Source organism: Mustela nivalis, assembly GCF_964662115.1.
Source record: "Mustela nivalis genome assembly, chromosome: 8".
NCBI lineage: Eukaryota > Metazoa > Chordata > Mammalia > Carnivora > Mustelidae > Mustela > Mustela nivalis.
In genome coordinates, this window is record NC_139027.1 from 25,623,676 (window position 1) to 25,640,400 (window position 16,725).

The following is a 16,725-nucleotide window of genomic DNA, read 5'->3' on the forward strand; positions in this document are numbered from 1 at the left end:
CCGAGCATGGAGTCTGACACAGGGCCCGATCCCATAACCTTAGCTGAAACCAAGAGTCAGTCGCTTAGCTGACTAAGCCATCCAGGTGCCCCTCTTTCCACATTGTTTTGCTTGACAGGAATAAAGTGTTATTCCGTACATTCAGTAGTATTTTTTTTAACGGTAATAACGATGATAAGGACATACTATCTTGGACATTTTTAGTGGCTTCATAGATTAGTATAACACAGTTATGAATATACTTGGAATAGTTATTCACCATGACACACGGGTTTCCTGTGTGGGAATCTATTCTAAGGATATTATCCAAATGATGGAAAAAGTTGTACAAGAGGATGTAAATCACTGTTTCACAGTGAAACATTAGAACAAATCAAATGTCCAACAATGAAGAAGTGATTAAGTATGTTCTGTTCTCTCCCCTGTTCAATGGCAAAACAGGGTGGCTCAGTGGGTTAAGCCTCTACCTCCGGCTCAGGTCATGATCTCAGGGTCCTGGGATTGAGACCCGCATTGGGCTCTCTGCTCAGCAGGGAGCCTGCTTCCCTTCCTCTCTCTCTCTGCCTGCCTCTCTGCCTACTTGTGCTCTCTTTCTCTCTGTCAAATAAATAAATAAAATCTTTTTTTTTAAAAAGTGAGGCTTATATACTGAAAGTATTTACACGTGAAATGGTGTGATGCTGGAATTTGCTTCAGAATAATCCAGGGAAAATGAGGAAGTGAGTCAGAGCATAGATGAAACCAGATTGGCCAGGAGTTAACAACTGTTTCATCTGGGTGATGGCTAGGTAGCAGGTCATGATACTATTTGTTCTAATTTTTTGTACTTTTGAAATCTTAATGACAAAGTTATACATGATATGTATAGATTACATAGATTGTGTAACAAGGAAAATGTAAAGATGACCTGTTATGTGAAAATAGGATAAAAATTATATACTATAATTATAAGTATATAAAAATATGTATGAAACGATCTCTCTGATATGAGGAATATGAGAGACTGGGTGGGGGGTCATGAGGGTAGGGAGGGAAAAAAATGAAACAAGATGGAATCGGGAGGGAGACAAACCATAAGAGACTCTTAATCTCACAAAACGAACTGAGGGTTCCTGGGGGGCGGGTTAGGGGAAGGTAGGGAGAGGGTGGCTGGATTATGGATATGGGGGAGGGTGTGTGCTATGGTGAGTGTTATGAAATGTATAAGCCAGATGAGTCACAGTCCCGTACCCCTGGGGCAAATAATACATTTTATGTTAATAAAAAAGTCATTAAGTTATCACCAAAAAAAAGTGTATGAAGAAAGACGGTAAGAAACAAACCAAAATAATCACTGATTGTATTAGGACTGTGAATTATGAGTACTTTTTCTTCCTTTAGTCTTATAAATTTTGTGACATGTAGGTATAGAACTTTTCAAGTTTAAAAAATGGGATTATAAAATGTTTGCTTACCCTCTCTCACTCTTGAAATCTCAAATTTATTAATTCCTTGTAGCCCAGAATTTTGCTCTTGATCCCATATCCATGTAAAGCTCCTGCAGTCTTCCTTTCTCGGCATAGGAGATCTTCTGTGTCTGTTTTTGCTACACACTGAAAATTCTGATTGGCGTTCTTCAAGTTGCCTGGGTTACCCTTGCAGCCCAAACAGGGTTGGCTTGTGAAATCCAAAGTGATTTTAACACAAGTCTAAACAAAATATGATGTGTGAATTAGTTACCAAGATTTGCATGACTGGCATTTGAAGACCACCACGAATGACTTTTAAATTATCTGATACTCGGAATGAATGAAGTCACCACTTCTTCTGTTATGTTGAGAATGAGAACAGCTGTGTATTTTCTGTGTGTTCAGTCTTTCCTTTGGTGGGCTCCTGGCTTCCATTTATTTATTTTTTTTTTTAAGATTATATTTATTTATTTGACAGACAGAGATCACAAGTAGGCCGAAAGGCAGGCAGAGAGAGAGAGAGGAGGGGAAGCAGGTTGCCCGCTGAGCAGAGAGCCCCAAGCGGGGCTCGATCCCAGGACCCTGGGATCACTACCTGAGTCGAAGGCAGAGGCCCAACCCACTGAGCCACCCAGGTGTTCCTCCTGGCTTCCATGTTAAACACTCAGGGTGAGTGTTAAACAACCAGGGTGACCGTTGAATAAGGAAGCACACGTAGCTGTCTTCTGTTACTGGACTTGTAGTTTTTACAGGGATGTATAATGACACTTTTCTCTTCCCTGTTTCTTTAAAGGAATAAGGTAGAGCGTGAAGTAAAAGCTTTGGCAGAGCTTCATCACCCAAATATTGTTCAGTACTGTAATTGCTGGGCTGGGGAAGATTACCATCCTGAGGACAGCGAAAATCCTTCAAGGTAACTACAAAGAATTCTCGTAGCTCTAATAGGATGGAGGAAACTGTTATTTACAAACTGTGGGCCACCAGTTAAGGCCATTAATTAGTAATATCACAACCACAAATTCTGTTATGTCTCTATTCACCAGATAAGGAAATAACTAGCAATCTTTTCGTGGCTCCTATTCCTTGCTCCCAACTTCCTTATTTATTTATTTTTTTTTAACTATCCTCAGCTATTTTCAGAACCTCAATGTGTAGGCTTGCTCATGTGCCCCAACCTCAAGCCAGGCTGTAAACGCAGCTTCATGAAGAAGCTTTCAATGTGTTGTAGATGCTACAGCTGGAAGCGTGTCCTCAGCTTCTAGCACTTTCCTGTCCTTCTCAGAGGCCCCTGGTTGGTGGAGTGCAGTCAAGTGGGTGGGGAGTCTCTCTCTTTTTAAAATTTAATTTTTTTTTAATTTTAAATTTTAAGTAGACTCCATGCCCAATGAGGGGTTTGAACTCACAATCCTGAGATCAGGAGTCACATGCTCTCCCGACTGAGCCAGCTAGGTGCCCCAAGGAGTCTCTGTTGAATACAGTTATACCACGTATGGTGGAATGGTGGACAGTGAAAATAATTGTAAGACCATGAGCTGTGATGGGGGTACTCCACTGGGTATCACTCATGTTTTGTCTCAAGCCCTTGACAAAGGACTGGAAGGTTCTAAAAACCTGGCATGTCCCTCTGAAGGCCAGCCAGTGTTTCTTGAGGACTATCCTCACAGAAATCCCGAGGACATTGAGGTCCTGTTCATTTATTGACTCTCGACTCCAGCCCCAGCCACCCCATAGTGGAGAGGTAATTGAGAGCTTTATCATTAGTTTCAGGAGTTACGGACCATCAGCATACAGACAGGACTTCTTCAGCTTTTAGCAAATTCTTGGCTTTCTCTTCCCATTTTCTAGCCAACATAAGTTCAAAGAATTTAAGTTAATATTGAGGCCAAGCTAGTTGAGAAAGCAACATAAAAGCATGGTTAGCAGACTCAGTCCTCACGGGTATGTCATAGGAATTTATTGGCACTACTCTTTGAGAACATTTCCTTATGCTGTTTTCAATTTGTTTTGCATGTATTTCTCTCACTAAACCGTAACCCGCATGACAGCAAGGATGGCATCTAATTCATTTTTTCATCTCTAGGTGCCTGTTCTAGGCCTTCCACAAAAAAGAACTCAGTAGGCTGATGGTAAATTAAAATGTTCCAGAATTCTTTTATGTAGTGATGAACTTTGGTTTTCTTTAATTCCATCGCGTTTATGTTCTTATTCCTATTAGCAAAGGTGATCCAGGATCCTTCGCCATTAAAGAATGGTCAGACTCATACTTTATAGTTCACAAGTAAAGCTCTGGACATTTGGGAACTTAGTATTTAAATGAAAAGATGACTTATTATATTTTGGTCAAGTTTGTTATATTTAGATTTCTGTTTTGAGACATATTTGGGGATTCTTAAGGAGATAAAGTACAATTTTAAAAAGAAAGGTTATTTTTTATGAATTTATTTTTATTGCTAATTGTAACGTACTGTGAATTTTATATCCAGGTCAAAGATCAAGTGTCTTCTCATCCAAATGGAATTCTGTGACAAGGGGACATTGGAGAAATGGATTGACGAAAGAAGAGGCAAGACACCTGACAAACCTTTGTCTCTGGAATTATATGGACAAATAGCAGAAGGTGTAGAGTATATACACAGCAAAGAGCTAATTCACAGAGACCTTAAGGTAAATGGAAAATGTACTGTTCAGATTTGACAAATATGATATAGTCATTTTTAAATTTACCTTCTCTAGTTTTAGAATTGATGGGCAGTCCTGAAAAATCCTTAAATCCTTTAAAGTTAGAATGGATCTAGAACTTGCCCCAAATACCATTCCATCGCAGCACACAGAAGACCTCTAGGACAAATGAATTTATTGAGACAGTCAGAATGAGCCCTATAGGCAGGAGCTCATTCACTTCTGCTGCTATCTGGCCGCTCGTCACACTCAGGGTGCAAGCACCAGTAGCTTTCGGAAGCTGAACATCCGTGTGCAGATGGTTACTGTGGCTTGCACACCAGCGGGCCGCTCTGTCCCTGCCTCTACCGCTACTCAGGCTTGTTTGGGAAGCAGAAGGGACTCCCGTGACTGGCTTTGGGAAGGTGGTTCTCCTAATTTCTTAAGTCATTACTCTTGAGGGCAGTCCCAGATACTGGGTCCAGAGTCTAGAATTTTCTTGGGATTTGGTTAGACATTTCTACCCTGCGATTGGTAAACTAGTAATCCAAAACTTGGAACACATAGCATACCTTTGTATTTTGTTTTCTGTGGACTTCCTCGCTTCTTTCATGGTCTAGATGAGCTGTTTTTCCATTTTACCCCTTCTCGTCAAAATGAAAGAAGGGACAGGAGAGCTTTACACGGTGTCCCCCAATCTCTTTTCCCTGTAACCTGCCTCCTCCCATTACAAACTAGCTATGCGGAATCCTAGCACTGAGGCTTTGTTCTTTGTGCTCGACCCATTTTTCTGCTTGTCTTCTTTGGTCTCAATTTCATTACATAGCCCTTCTTGATCACTCTGGATCCCGCAGAAGCACCTCGTCTCTATGGATCTTGGCTGTCTGCTTACCCTGCTCATCGATAAGCCAGGAATGAGGAATGAAGCAAAAAGTTTCTTGAGAAAAAGAAGCTCCTGGGTATAGAGTTGTTGGGCTTAGATGGGAATAATTGGCCCATGAAAGTGTGTCTTTGGTCTGCCCCCAGTAGCTGGAGGCTTGAGGCCTTTGTGTTGGAATCCACTTGGTTCCATCTCTTTTGCTTTCTTTCTTTCTTTTTTTGAAGATTTTATTTATTTATTTGAGAGAGAGAGGGAGAGCACAAGAGAGAAAGCATGAGCAGAGAGAGGGAGAGCAGACTCCCAACCAACTGGGGAGACTGACTTGGGGCTCCCTCCCAAGACCTCAGGATCATGACCTGAGCCGAAGGCAAATGCTTAACCGACTGAGCCACCAGGTACCCCTGGTTCCATCTTCCTTTAACAATATCTTAAAGGTACATTTTAAAGTTGGAATGTTAGAAGAACTATGTTCAAAAGAAGACATGTAGAATGGCTATATCTCCACCTTGGGATAAATCATATATATAGTTAAATAAAAAAATTAGGCAAATTAATTATAAAGTAATCTGCAAATAAATGCAGACATTTGGGCATTAACTCCCAGGCCCGCTTCTGGATGAATCCATGAAAATGACAGGTGCTGCCTGGCTCTTCCTTTCCCTAGCATCTCCATCTCCCATGTTGCCTGTGCCCTGGTCACCGGCTGATCTTTCCTTGGGTCTGTTTGCAGACAGTGTTTGCTCCATATCTGCAATTGCTTGAAGGTCAGACTTTAATACTCCTCAGCCTTCTGACCTCCCCTAACTTTTCTAGCTTTGCTGCTACATTTGCTACTTTATCCCATCTGAGAGAAGAGGCTGACGAAGGCAGGCACCTTTCTCTGATGCTTCACACGACACCAGCTGTGGGTGGTTTTTGCCAGAGGATGGTCTTCACCCTAGGAAGTCTGTATTGCATAGAGTCTACCAGCATTTACCACCTTCTGTCAGAATCTGAAACATTAGACCATCAAATCATTACATCATACGTCGAAACTTATATGTCAGTTATACCTCAACGATAAAATATATTACAGCAAAATGGAGGTGGGGGGAACTAGTTGAACATCCTGCTGAGGGACATAGAGGTTTCTAGAGTAAAAGCTTCTGGGGGTTCTTTCCCTCTGCAGGCCCAGGCTCTTTGGTCAGCCTCGGCCTGTGGATTCAGCCCTTTTTCCCCGAACTTCCTGTATAAAGTTTACACTTTTTTTTTTTTTTTGCCTTATTGTTACCATAACTGATTAGACAAAATGTGACTTTATTGTTTTTATTTTTTCTTTTTAATGAACTATAAGAAGCGATCTGCTATTTTTATTAGTCTCATACAGCTTCTGGATTTAGAAGCATCGTAAATACAACCTCAGGGTTTAGACCTCTGTGGGAACAGCAGTTGCACTTGCAAACCCAAAACATTCCTGCATGGTAACTTGAATACCGCATTGGAAGGTTTTCTCCTGCACCCACCCCACACGCATCTGCAGCCTTCCATCTTTATGACTGGCACTGGATTCCAGCCTCATTGTTAATGGTGCTAATCTGACTGCTAATTTCCGCCTGAGTCTTTGTAGGAGGGCTTCTTGGAAGCTACTCTGTCAGCCTTCCTGGCTTTATGGTCTCTTCCCTGTCAGCTCTTCCGCTAGGCCCTCTCGTGAGTATTACCTTCCAGATTCTGCATGTGCACGTAAAGCCCAACACTTTATTCACAGTTGCCTTTTCAAGAATGACAAAATATATATTTTTAAATATTATATTTTTAAGCAATATCTACACCCAACATGGGGCTCGAACTTACCACCCTGAGATCAAGAGTCCCATGCTCTACCAACTGAGCCAGCCAGGCACCCCAGGAAGAGCAAAATATTAATCTCCTTATCAACAACATTCCTGTTTTCATGGTCTTTAGAATGTTGGTCAGTACCAGCTACAGAATTGTGGAATAGAATGAACAGTCCCCATTCTGTCCCTCTCCCATTTTCAGTCTGCGTAGAATATTACGTACATAGACAGAAATACTTAAGTGCTAGTTATCAGCTTTCAGTTAATGTGGCCTGCCCTCAAGAGCAGAAGGGGTATGTTTGTCAAGAAGATGTCAGGGGCCTGGAGAAATTGACATCAAGGAAGCCCCCAAGAGAAATTCTGCATAGGATATCTTAACAGCTTTATCGAGAAGAGACTCATTCTGAGACTCTCAAACTTAGAGAACTGAAGGGCTTCTTCTTCAATCCCCAACAGATTCCTGGACTCATATTTGCAATACTTCTACCAAGTCGATGTCCAGCCCCACTCCCTGAGATGGAGACTCTCAAATTCGCATTTTTTGGACCACACTGTTAATATATTAGGATATCATAAGCAAGCCTTTTGGTGGTTTCTATGCTCTAGTACTGTGCAGAGTAGAATCTACCTTCCACTAAGCATCTCTTCCGATATTGGAAGGCAGTAGGGCCCGAAGCCTTCTCAGGTGACAGAGAAGTCCTTATGCCCTCAGCTGGTACTTTAAATACCATTGGTATTAAGTATCCTGTTTGGGGCTACCCATGTAAGGGTAAATGCCTCATAAAGAAATATAAAAACAGCCGTTGTTAAATATGATTTGGAGATGTGACAGCAGTCTGTTGAATTGGTACTTATAAATTAAATATTGGGTTGTTTTTTTTTCTGTAGCCAAGTAACATATTTATGGTAAATACAAAGCACATAAAGATTGGAGACTTTGGACTTGTGACATCCTTGAGAGATCATACAAATCGGACAAGTAATAAAGGAACTCTTCGATACATGAGCCCAGAGCAGGTGAGATCCCTTTCCTTTGTATGTATTTTTCACTTCCTTTGAATTTTTAATTCTAGAGATAATAGGTGCCTCTTGTAAAATTAAAACAGCACAGAACCATGTAGAATAAAAATGGGAAATTCTCTTTAACCTTCCCTTCTACTCCTGCTCTTCTCATAGAGTCTTGTTTATCTTTTCAGATAATTTTCTCTGAATTATAAACATATATAAACACAAATATGTATGTATATAGAGACTTTTTTTTTCAAAGATTTTATGTATTTATTTGACAGAGAGAGGGAGATCACAAGTAGGCAGAGAGGCATGCAGAGAAAGAGATGGAGAAGCAGGCTCCCTGCTGAGCAGAGAACCTGATTCGGGGGTTGATCCCAGGACCCTGAGATCATGACCTGAGCTGAAGGCAGAGGCTTAACACACTGAGCCATCTAGGTGCCCCTAGAGACTTTTTGCATAAAGATATAAGGACACGCTTTTACAAGTTACTGTAATGTTGTTTTGTGACTTAATTTTTTTCACTCAACAGTGTATCCTAATCTTTCCATCTCAGCACAGGTGGATCTGCACATTCATTTTACTAACTACATTGTATGCTGACCTGTACCATCATTAATGTAACTTTCCTTCCTAATGGGTATTTAGTTAGGCTGTTAGCAAGTTTTTACATGTTTTCCCCTTTATCTTTGACTCTAAAAACAAGTATTTCCATCATTATCTGTGATAGGTTCCTTCAAGTAAAATTATTGAGTTGAATGACATTTCTTGTTTTCTTTTTAAAGATTTTATGTATTTATTTGACAGAGAGAGCCACAGCGAGAGAGGGAACACAAGCAGGGGACGTTGGAGAGGGAGAAACAGGCTTCCTGCTGAGCAGGGAGTCCGATGCAGGGCTCCATCCCAGGACCCTGGGGTCATGACCTGGGCCAAAGGCAGCTGCTTAATGACTGAGCCACCCAGGTGTCCATGAATAGAATGACATTTCAAGTGCATTTCAGAATTGGCCAATACTATGAAATTGGCAGGCTCCTTCCCCTTGTTCAAGTCCTCTCTCAAGTCAGCCTTTCTGGGAAATCCTATGGTAACCGGTGACTCCCAGTCCCACAGAGGCATACAGAATATCAAAGATTTATTTCTTGCCCCCGTAATGTGTTGGCTGCAGTCCGGCTGTGGTTTAGTCCCACGTGTCTCCTTCATTCCAGAGCCCAGACTGAAGGAAGCATCCTATCCGTATCATTGCTCTCCTCATAGCAGGGGACCATGGCAGGATCTCCCGGTGTTTGGGCAGGCTCTGCCCAGGAGTGGCGTACATTACTACCCATCATGGCCCTGTGCAGATTGCATGGCCCAGACCAAGGGGAGGAGATGGCAGGTGTCATCCTCTCACTTCCCAGCTGGGAGCAATGATAGACCTCCCTGAAGGCCATCTTTATATTCTTCAATGAAGTTTCAAAATATTTTTTTTCTTCACCAACACCACTTATGTTTTTAAAGCATTTCCCTCAATATGTATAGTGTTTTGCTGTGAAAATGGGCCTCTTTATATCTAATTGGGCATTAACAAGGCTATTGATTCTAAGACATATTTATTTTTAATTTTGGAAAAATACACATAACGTAAAATTTACCGTGTTCTCCATTTTTAAGTGCACAGTTGAGTGGCATCAAGTATATTTACATTTTAGTGCAATCACTTCTACCATCCCTCTCCAGAATTCTTTTCATCTTGCAAAGCTGAAACTCTGCACCTCTCAAATAGCTCCACATTCCCCTCTCCCCCAGCGCTGGCAACCACCATCCTGCTGTCTGTCTCTATGAATATGTCTGCTCTAGATACCTTGTGTAAGTAGAATCATGCAGTATTTGTCCTTCTGTGACTAGCTTTTTCCATGCAGCATAATATTCTCAATATTACCTATGCTGTAGCATATGTCAGCATTCCCTTCCTTTTTAAGGCTCAACAATATCCGTACAACAAATTGTATGGATAGATCACAGCTTGTTTGTCTCTTCATCCATCAGTGGATACTTGGGTTGCTCCACCTTTCGGCTCTAGTGAAAATTGCTGTTACGAATGTGGTTTTACAGCTATTGATTGTGAACGTTTGTATTCTATGTAGATTTCATTCCTCTAGGAGCTTATATATTTTGGTTGATACTTTATTATCTATTTTTCATCTTTTTGATGTTTGAGAGTCTAGATTGAAGAGCACATTCACCTGCTCTCTTTGGGAACCATGTGGCACAGAGATAAAATTTTTTGGTGGAATGTGAAAATGGAAGATAACAGGTGGCTGATGGCTCCCCTTTAACTCCCACTTTTTTAAAAAAAAATTAATTTGTTATTTATTTATTTATTTTTATAAACATGTATTTTTATCCCCAGGGGTACAGGTCTGTGAATCACCAGGTTTACACACTTCACAGCACTCACCAAAGCACATACCCTCCCCAATGTCCATAACCCCACCCCCCCTTCTCCCAACCCCCCTCCCCCCAGAAACCCTCAGTTTGTTTTGTAAGATTAAGAGTCACTTATGGTTTGTCTCCCTCCCAATCCCACTTTTAAAAATATCTCCTGCATCCTATGTTGCAGTCCTAAATATATTTTTTAAAAATTCGTTCATCATTGTGCTTTTCTTTTTCTTTTTTTTTTTTCAAAGATTTTATTTATTTATTTGAGAGAGAGTGAGAGAGAGAGTTGGGGGAAGGTCAGAGGGAGAAGCAGACTCCACACTGAGCAGGGAGTCTGACCTGGGACTCGATCCTGGTACTTTGGGATCATGACCTGAGCTGACGGCAGTCGTTCAACTGACTGAGCCACCCAGACTCCCTGTGCTTTTCATTTTCTTAGGGGTTTTTAAATTGAAAATAATTTTGTTAGGGGATGATTTGTATACCATAAAATATATATCTTAAATGCACATTTTTGACAAAGGCACATTCCTTTGAAACCCATAAGCTTATGAAAATGTAGAACCCTGTCCTCACCTGGGAAAATTCCCTCTGGCCCTTTCCAGTCCATCCCTCCTTCCCAGAGGAAATCAGTGCTCTGATTTCTGTCACCACAGATTAGTTTTCCCTATCTTGAGCTTCATATAAATGGAATCATACTTTATGTATCTTTTTGTATTTGATTATTTCACTCGAAGTAATGTCAATTGGAGAACTTCTAGTCGTTGCTGATGCCAACAGGTTATTCCTTTTCATTACTAAGTACTATTCCATTGCCCTGATAGACCACGATGTGTTTATCCATTCTCCCATGGATGGACATTCACATTGCTTCCAGTCAGAATTTTAGAATTACATCTCTATGAACATTTGCATGCAAGGCGCTTAGTGAGAACTGTTTTAACTATTTTACCTGCTGCATCTTATTTATTTGTTTGTTTGTTTATGGTGCATCTTATTTAACACTGTAGTCAAACTCTGAGGTTGAAACTTTTGTTATCCCCATTTTAGGGTTGAGATTATTCTACCCTTGAAAGTTAATTTACATGGTTGATGCAGCTCTTAAGTGACAGCATTGAACCAGGGTAGTCGGGTGTTGCTAACAAATAATGTCTTGTTACATGATATAAGATATCTTGGCTTCAGAAGACATGGATCTTTACATTGCGTGAGTAATGAGTGTAAACATATCTTGGTCTCTTTAGATTTCTTCACCAGAATACGGAAAAGAAGTGGATATCTTTGCTATGGGGCTAATTCTGGCAGAACTTCTTTATATATGTCCCACTCTTTCAGAAACAATACAGGTAAATAATCTCACAAAAGGAATTAAGCAACAAAAATTATTTGCAGTCATCTCCGAAGTGCTCTACGGTAATTACCCTCATGTGAGGATTGGCTTGAATATATTCATGTTGACTGAAAAAGAAATACAGATTTTATCTTTTCCATGTTTGGGCAACCAAAGCTTTTTGTTTAAGACAGAAACCTTTGGTCTTCTTCCAGAGGTGTGTACACCTCATAAAATGACAGCTGTTTCTTACATGAGTCAGTCAGTAAACTTTTATTGATTGCCTGATTTGTATAAGACATTGTGCTAAGTGCTACAGGGTTATAAAAATGGATGAACCTTGCTCTAAAGGAGCTTATATTCTAGAAAGGAAAATAAGAGAATGCTATACATGTTTTGGGAGAAGACATGATTTTTTGTGGAGATGGCTAGGAAAGAGATCTTGCTAGCTACAGGGATTTCGGTTTAATCTGAGCTTTGAAGGATTGGTTCACTTCTAATGACCCCAAATAGAAAGAAGGCAAGTCCAGCCTTCAGACAGCAATGTGCAGAATGTGGGGATAGAAAGCAGTGGCATTTTTATTGGAGTATATAAGTGACAAGGAAGGGATGGTTGGTGGCCCTGGAAAGACATGTTGGGGCTGGACGAAGGCAAGATGATGGTCTTTCTTATGGAGGCAATGGGTTGCTCCTAAAGGCATTAGGCAACTGGATAGCTTGGTCTGAGGCTCAATAAAGGGAACTTGGCTGGAGCCAACAGCCTTCTCTGTACAACTGGGTAATGAAACACCTATCACATAGGATTCCAAAAAGGATGAAGGGAGATAATGCATATGATGTCCTTAACACTTCAGCATATCATGTTGTTAAGGATGGAGCAAGGTGGGGAAGGGAAATCCTGCATGCTTCTTGGCTGAGAAGCAACTTTGGTTTTCCTCCCAAGTAAAGAATTTCCTAACGATTTTATATGTTTTATTTTCAGATTTTTAAAGCGCTAAGGGATGAGAAGTTCCCAGATGTGTTTGATGCCAGAGAAGTAAGCACTTGAAAATAATCATAATTTTATTTATTGCAATGTTCTATTTCTTAGTATTGACTCATTATCATTACAGAAATTTCTTCTGCAGAAATTACTGTCACATGATCCCACAAAGCGACCTAATGCTTCTGAAATACTGGAGACTTTGAAGGAGTGGAAAAATGTTGCAGTGAAAAAGGAACGAAGCACGTTTTAGAGCCCTTCTAAAAAAAGTATCCTACTTTGGATATTCAATTTTTCTGTAACTGTCTAAAATCTTCTAGGGACTACCGATGGTATTTACCTTCTATTTTAAATTTTCCCTTAATTTTTCACTACATTTTAGGAAGATTTGAATTTTTCTTAACTTCAAAAGCATTTGTACATTTGCCTTATTTTCCTGTTTTATCTCCTTATAAACATAGGGAATCTCTCAAATTTTTTCTATTAGTGAATCAATCAATTAATAAATGTTAAGTATTCATTCTTTCTGGGCCAAAAAATATAAGAAGATCTTTCCCTGTCTTAGATAGCTAACCAGCTCATTAAAGAAATATGATATCCATAAAAAGATAAGTGGTTTTTTGATTTTGGAAAACAGTTTGGTCAGATCTGGTTAGGCTGAAGGTTTATATACCCTCAAAGCCATCAATTCCATTTCCATGTGCATGCCTACAAGAATGTTCATAGAAAGTCTGTTTGTAACAGCCAAAAGAACAAAAAAAATGTCCATCACAAGAAGAATGGATAAATAAATTGTATTTTTTCACACATTGTAATACTATATAGCAGTGAAAATGAATGAATGATAAGCTAAATATAGTACCATGATTTATCTCATAGGAACATAATGTTCAACAAACAGCCGGTTACAGAAAATATAGACAGAATGGTTCTCTTCACATAAAGTTCCAGAGAAGGCTAAATGAAATAATTTTGTTTAGAAATGCAAACAAGTGCGATCCAACAATAAAGGGAAAGAAAGGAGTAAGAAATATTAAATCCCATAGTGATTCTCTGAGAAGGGACGGAAGTGTTGTGACCTGGCGGTGGGGGGGGGGGGTGAACTGCAAAGGTAACAATTCACCATTTTTTCTTAAACTGACTGTTGAGTTTACTACTGCTTACTGCCTAGTTATTCTTTTTTTTTTTTTTTTTAAATCTTAAATACATTTTGTATCTGTTAGAACACAGATATAAAGATACAGCTGCGCTGGAAGACAGGAGGTAAGCACAGAAAGTAGTCAATGTGGAGAGGTTCATGTGAGACTCCTTTCTACTAAAGTATCATGGTGCAGGGCTTAGGCCTGGCATTCCAGTGAGACTTCAAGTAGGGGAGGGGTTTAACTGAGTAGAGAGGAACTGAATGGGCAAGAGGCGTGGCTTGAGTTCTGAAGAGATATACCTGAGGAGCACTGGATATACTCATTTATTTCCCTGGATTGCTGGAGGGAATAGCAGAAGATAATTTGGGTGGCATTCTGGAAGAACCTGAAAGTTGATTTAAATTTTAGAGCAACCAACTACCATTCTAAAATTGTCATATAATATTACAGTTTTTTAAAAAAAGATTTTATTTATTTGACAGACAGATCACAAGTAGGCAGAGAGACAGGCAGAGAGAGAGAGTGGGGAGAAGCAAGCTCCCTGCTGAGCAGAGAGCCCGATGTGGGGCTCAGTCCCAGGAGCCTGAGATCATGACCTGAGCCAAAGGCAGAGGCTTTAACCCACTGAGCCACCTGGGTGCCCCAATTTTACAGTTTTTAAAATGAGCCAAATTTAGGCTAAGCAGAAAACTATAGAGAAAATCCTTTTATAAAGGTTTATGGCTATTTAAAAAAAATTTTTTTTTAAAGATCTTATTTATTTGACAGACAGAGATCACAAGTAGGCAGAGAAGCAGGCAGAGAGAGAAGAAGGGAAGCAGGCTCCCTGCTGAGCAGAGAGCCCGATGTGGGGCTCAATCCCAGGACCCTGGGATCATGACCTGAGCCAAAGGCAGAGGCTTTAACCCACTGAGCCACCCAAGTGCCTGGCTTATGGCTATTTCTAAAAAGTTACTAAAAGCAGTTAATATGGTTTTCAACTCCCAAAGGAGTATGTGACAAAGGGAAGGTTTATTGGTGAATGCTAAAGCTATTGGTTGAAAGGCTTTGGGGAACAAGATCTTCACAGGAATTAAGCATAATCCCACAGATGTTATATCAGAAGGGGAAGAGGGGAAATTCACCTTTGCAATGGAAAGATCTCATCCTCTTCTCAATAACCACTTGGTTAAATCTAGCATCACTGAAGGTGGGACAAACTAATATTATGCCTCTCCTAATGTGATTGGTGTAAGAATTATACACTATCACATATTTAGTTTTATTGCCCAAGCATTTTACTGAAATTCAATCATGAAGAAATTATTAGACAAACCCTGAATGGAGTCATTCTATAAGATAATTACTTTGGGGTTTTCAAAAAAAAAAAGCCAATATCATTAAAAAAAAAAAAGTAGAGGAAGTATTCTAAGTAGTAAGAGACTCTCTAGAGAGATATCATGACCAAATACAATGCTTGAATCTTGATTGTATCTTAGATATTAAAAAAAAAACAGAACAGCATGGGCACCTGGGTGGCTCAGTCAATTAAGCAGCTGCCTTCGGCTCAGGTCATGATCCCAGGGTCCTGGGATTGAGTCCCACATTGAGTCTCTGCTCAGCGGAGAGCCTGCTTCTCCCTCTCCCTCTGCTTGCTGCTCTGCCTGCTTGTACTCACTCTCTCTCTCTCTCAAATAAATAAATAAATAAATAATCTTAAAAAAAAGCTGTTTTGAGGACAATTAAGAACATTTGGATATTGACTGCATATTAGATGGCATTATAGAGGATAATTTTTGTAGGTGTGGTAATGATATTGTCTTGCAGGAAAATGTCTTATTCTTAGGTAATGCATGAGAAAGTACTTAGGGGTGAAGTGCATGATCATGGCAACTTTCTTTTCTTTCTTTTTTTTTTTTTTTTTTAAAGATTGCTTATTTATTTATTTGAGAGAGAGAGAGCAGGAAGGGGGTGGGAGGGTAGTGGTGGCGGAAAGGCAGAGAGAGAAGCAGACTCCCCGCTGAGCAGGGAGCCCAACGTGGGGCTCGATCATGACCTGAGCCGAAGGCAGACACTTAACTGACTGAGCCACCCAGGTGCCCCAATATTGGCAACTTTCAAATGTTCAGCAAAAATCAATTATGTACATGAAGAGAAGGAGAAAGCAAATGGGGTGAAATGTTAATAGCTGAACAACTGATAAATCTCGTTGGAGGATATAGAAGTTATTAATGCGCATACGTGATTTAGCTTTTATGCATATACGTGTGTGTGTGTGTGTGTGTGTGTGTGTCCAGATACATAATTTGTGGGACCCAGTGAAATCAAAACATGAGGACTTTGTTCAAAAATCAAGCATGGGGCACTTCTTGAACACAGAATTTTGTGCAACTGCACCAGTTCCACATCCATAAGGTCAGACAAATATGTGAAAATAAGACATATCCATGTGCACACACATATAGGTGCACACTCACGTAACTGAGATGAAATGTTTAGAAGTCTAAATACTAGCTTCTCCAAGACTCCATTATCCAGGACACTGACTAGAAACATAAACTCACAATATCCATTCCCTACTTGAGTGTTCATAACTTGAGGTTCCTGGCATGTTCATTTTTTATTATAGAATAATGAATGATTCTAATATTATTCGTATTTTAATAAATCTTTATGTTAAAACATATGTCAAAACAGAGAATAAGGGGAACGTCTGGGTGGCTCAGTCGGTTAAACATTCGACTCTTCATTTTGGCTCAGGTCATGATCTCATGGTGGTGGATTGAGCCCCCAGTCAGGCTTTACGCTCCCCTCAGCAGGGAGCCTGCTTCTCGCTGTCTCTTTTCCTCTGACCCAACCCCTGCTATCTTTCAAATAAATAAATAAAATCTATAAAAATAGAAAGAAAAGTAGAGCGATACTCTGTGTACCCATCACCCAGTTTCAATAACGATCAATATTCTACCTTTCTTGTTATATCTGTCCCTTTTTTAAAAAAATTTTTTACTGTAGTATTCTAAAATGAATGTTAGGTGTTATATAATTTCACTTGTAAATACTTAAAAG

The 16,725-nt window shown here is 40.0% G+C and overlaps 1 protein-coding gene across 4 annotated transcripts in view; it reads left to right on the top strand.

Annotated features, from left to right (window-relative positions):
• EIF2AK2 (eukaryotic translation initiation factor 2 alpha kinase 2) overlaps nucleotides 1-13,548 on the top strand; it is a 38,952-nt gene extending 25,404 nt beyond the window's left edge. For all 4 annotated transcript variants that reach the window (XM_082745311.1, XM_082745310.1, XM_082745308.1 and 1 more), the window contains 6 exons: nucleotides 2,242-2,361; nucleotides 3,932-4,112; nucleotides 7,689-7,817; nucleotides 11,471-11,572; nucleotides 12,539-12,592; nucleotides 12,669-13,548. In XM_082745311.1, coding sequence (XP_082601437.1) covers nucleotides 2,242-2,361; nucleotides 3,932-4,112; nucleotides 7,689-7,817; nucleotides 11,471-11,572; nucleotides 12,539-12,592; nucleotides 12,669-12,791 — 709 coding nt within the window. In that variant the 3' untranslated portion in view covers nucleotides 12,792-13,548. The remainder of the gene's footprint in view (nucleotides 1-2,241; nucleotides 2,362-3,931; nucleotides 4,113-7,688; nucleotides 7,818-11,470; nucleotides 11,573-12,538; nucleotides 12,593-12,668) is intronic.
• Nucleotides 13,549-16,725: the final 3,177 nt, after the last annotated feature.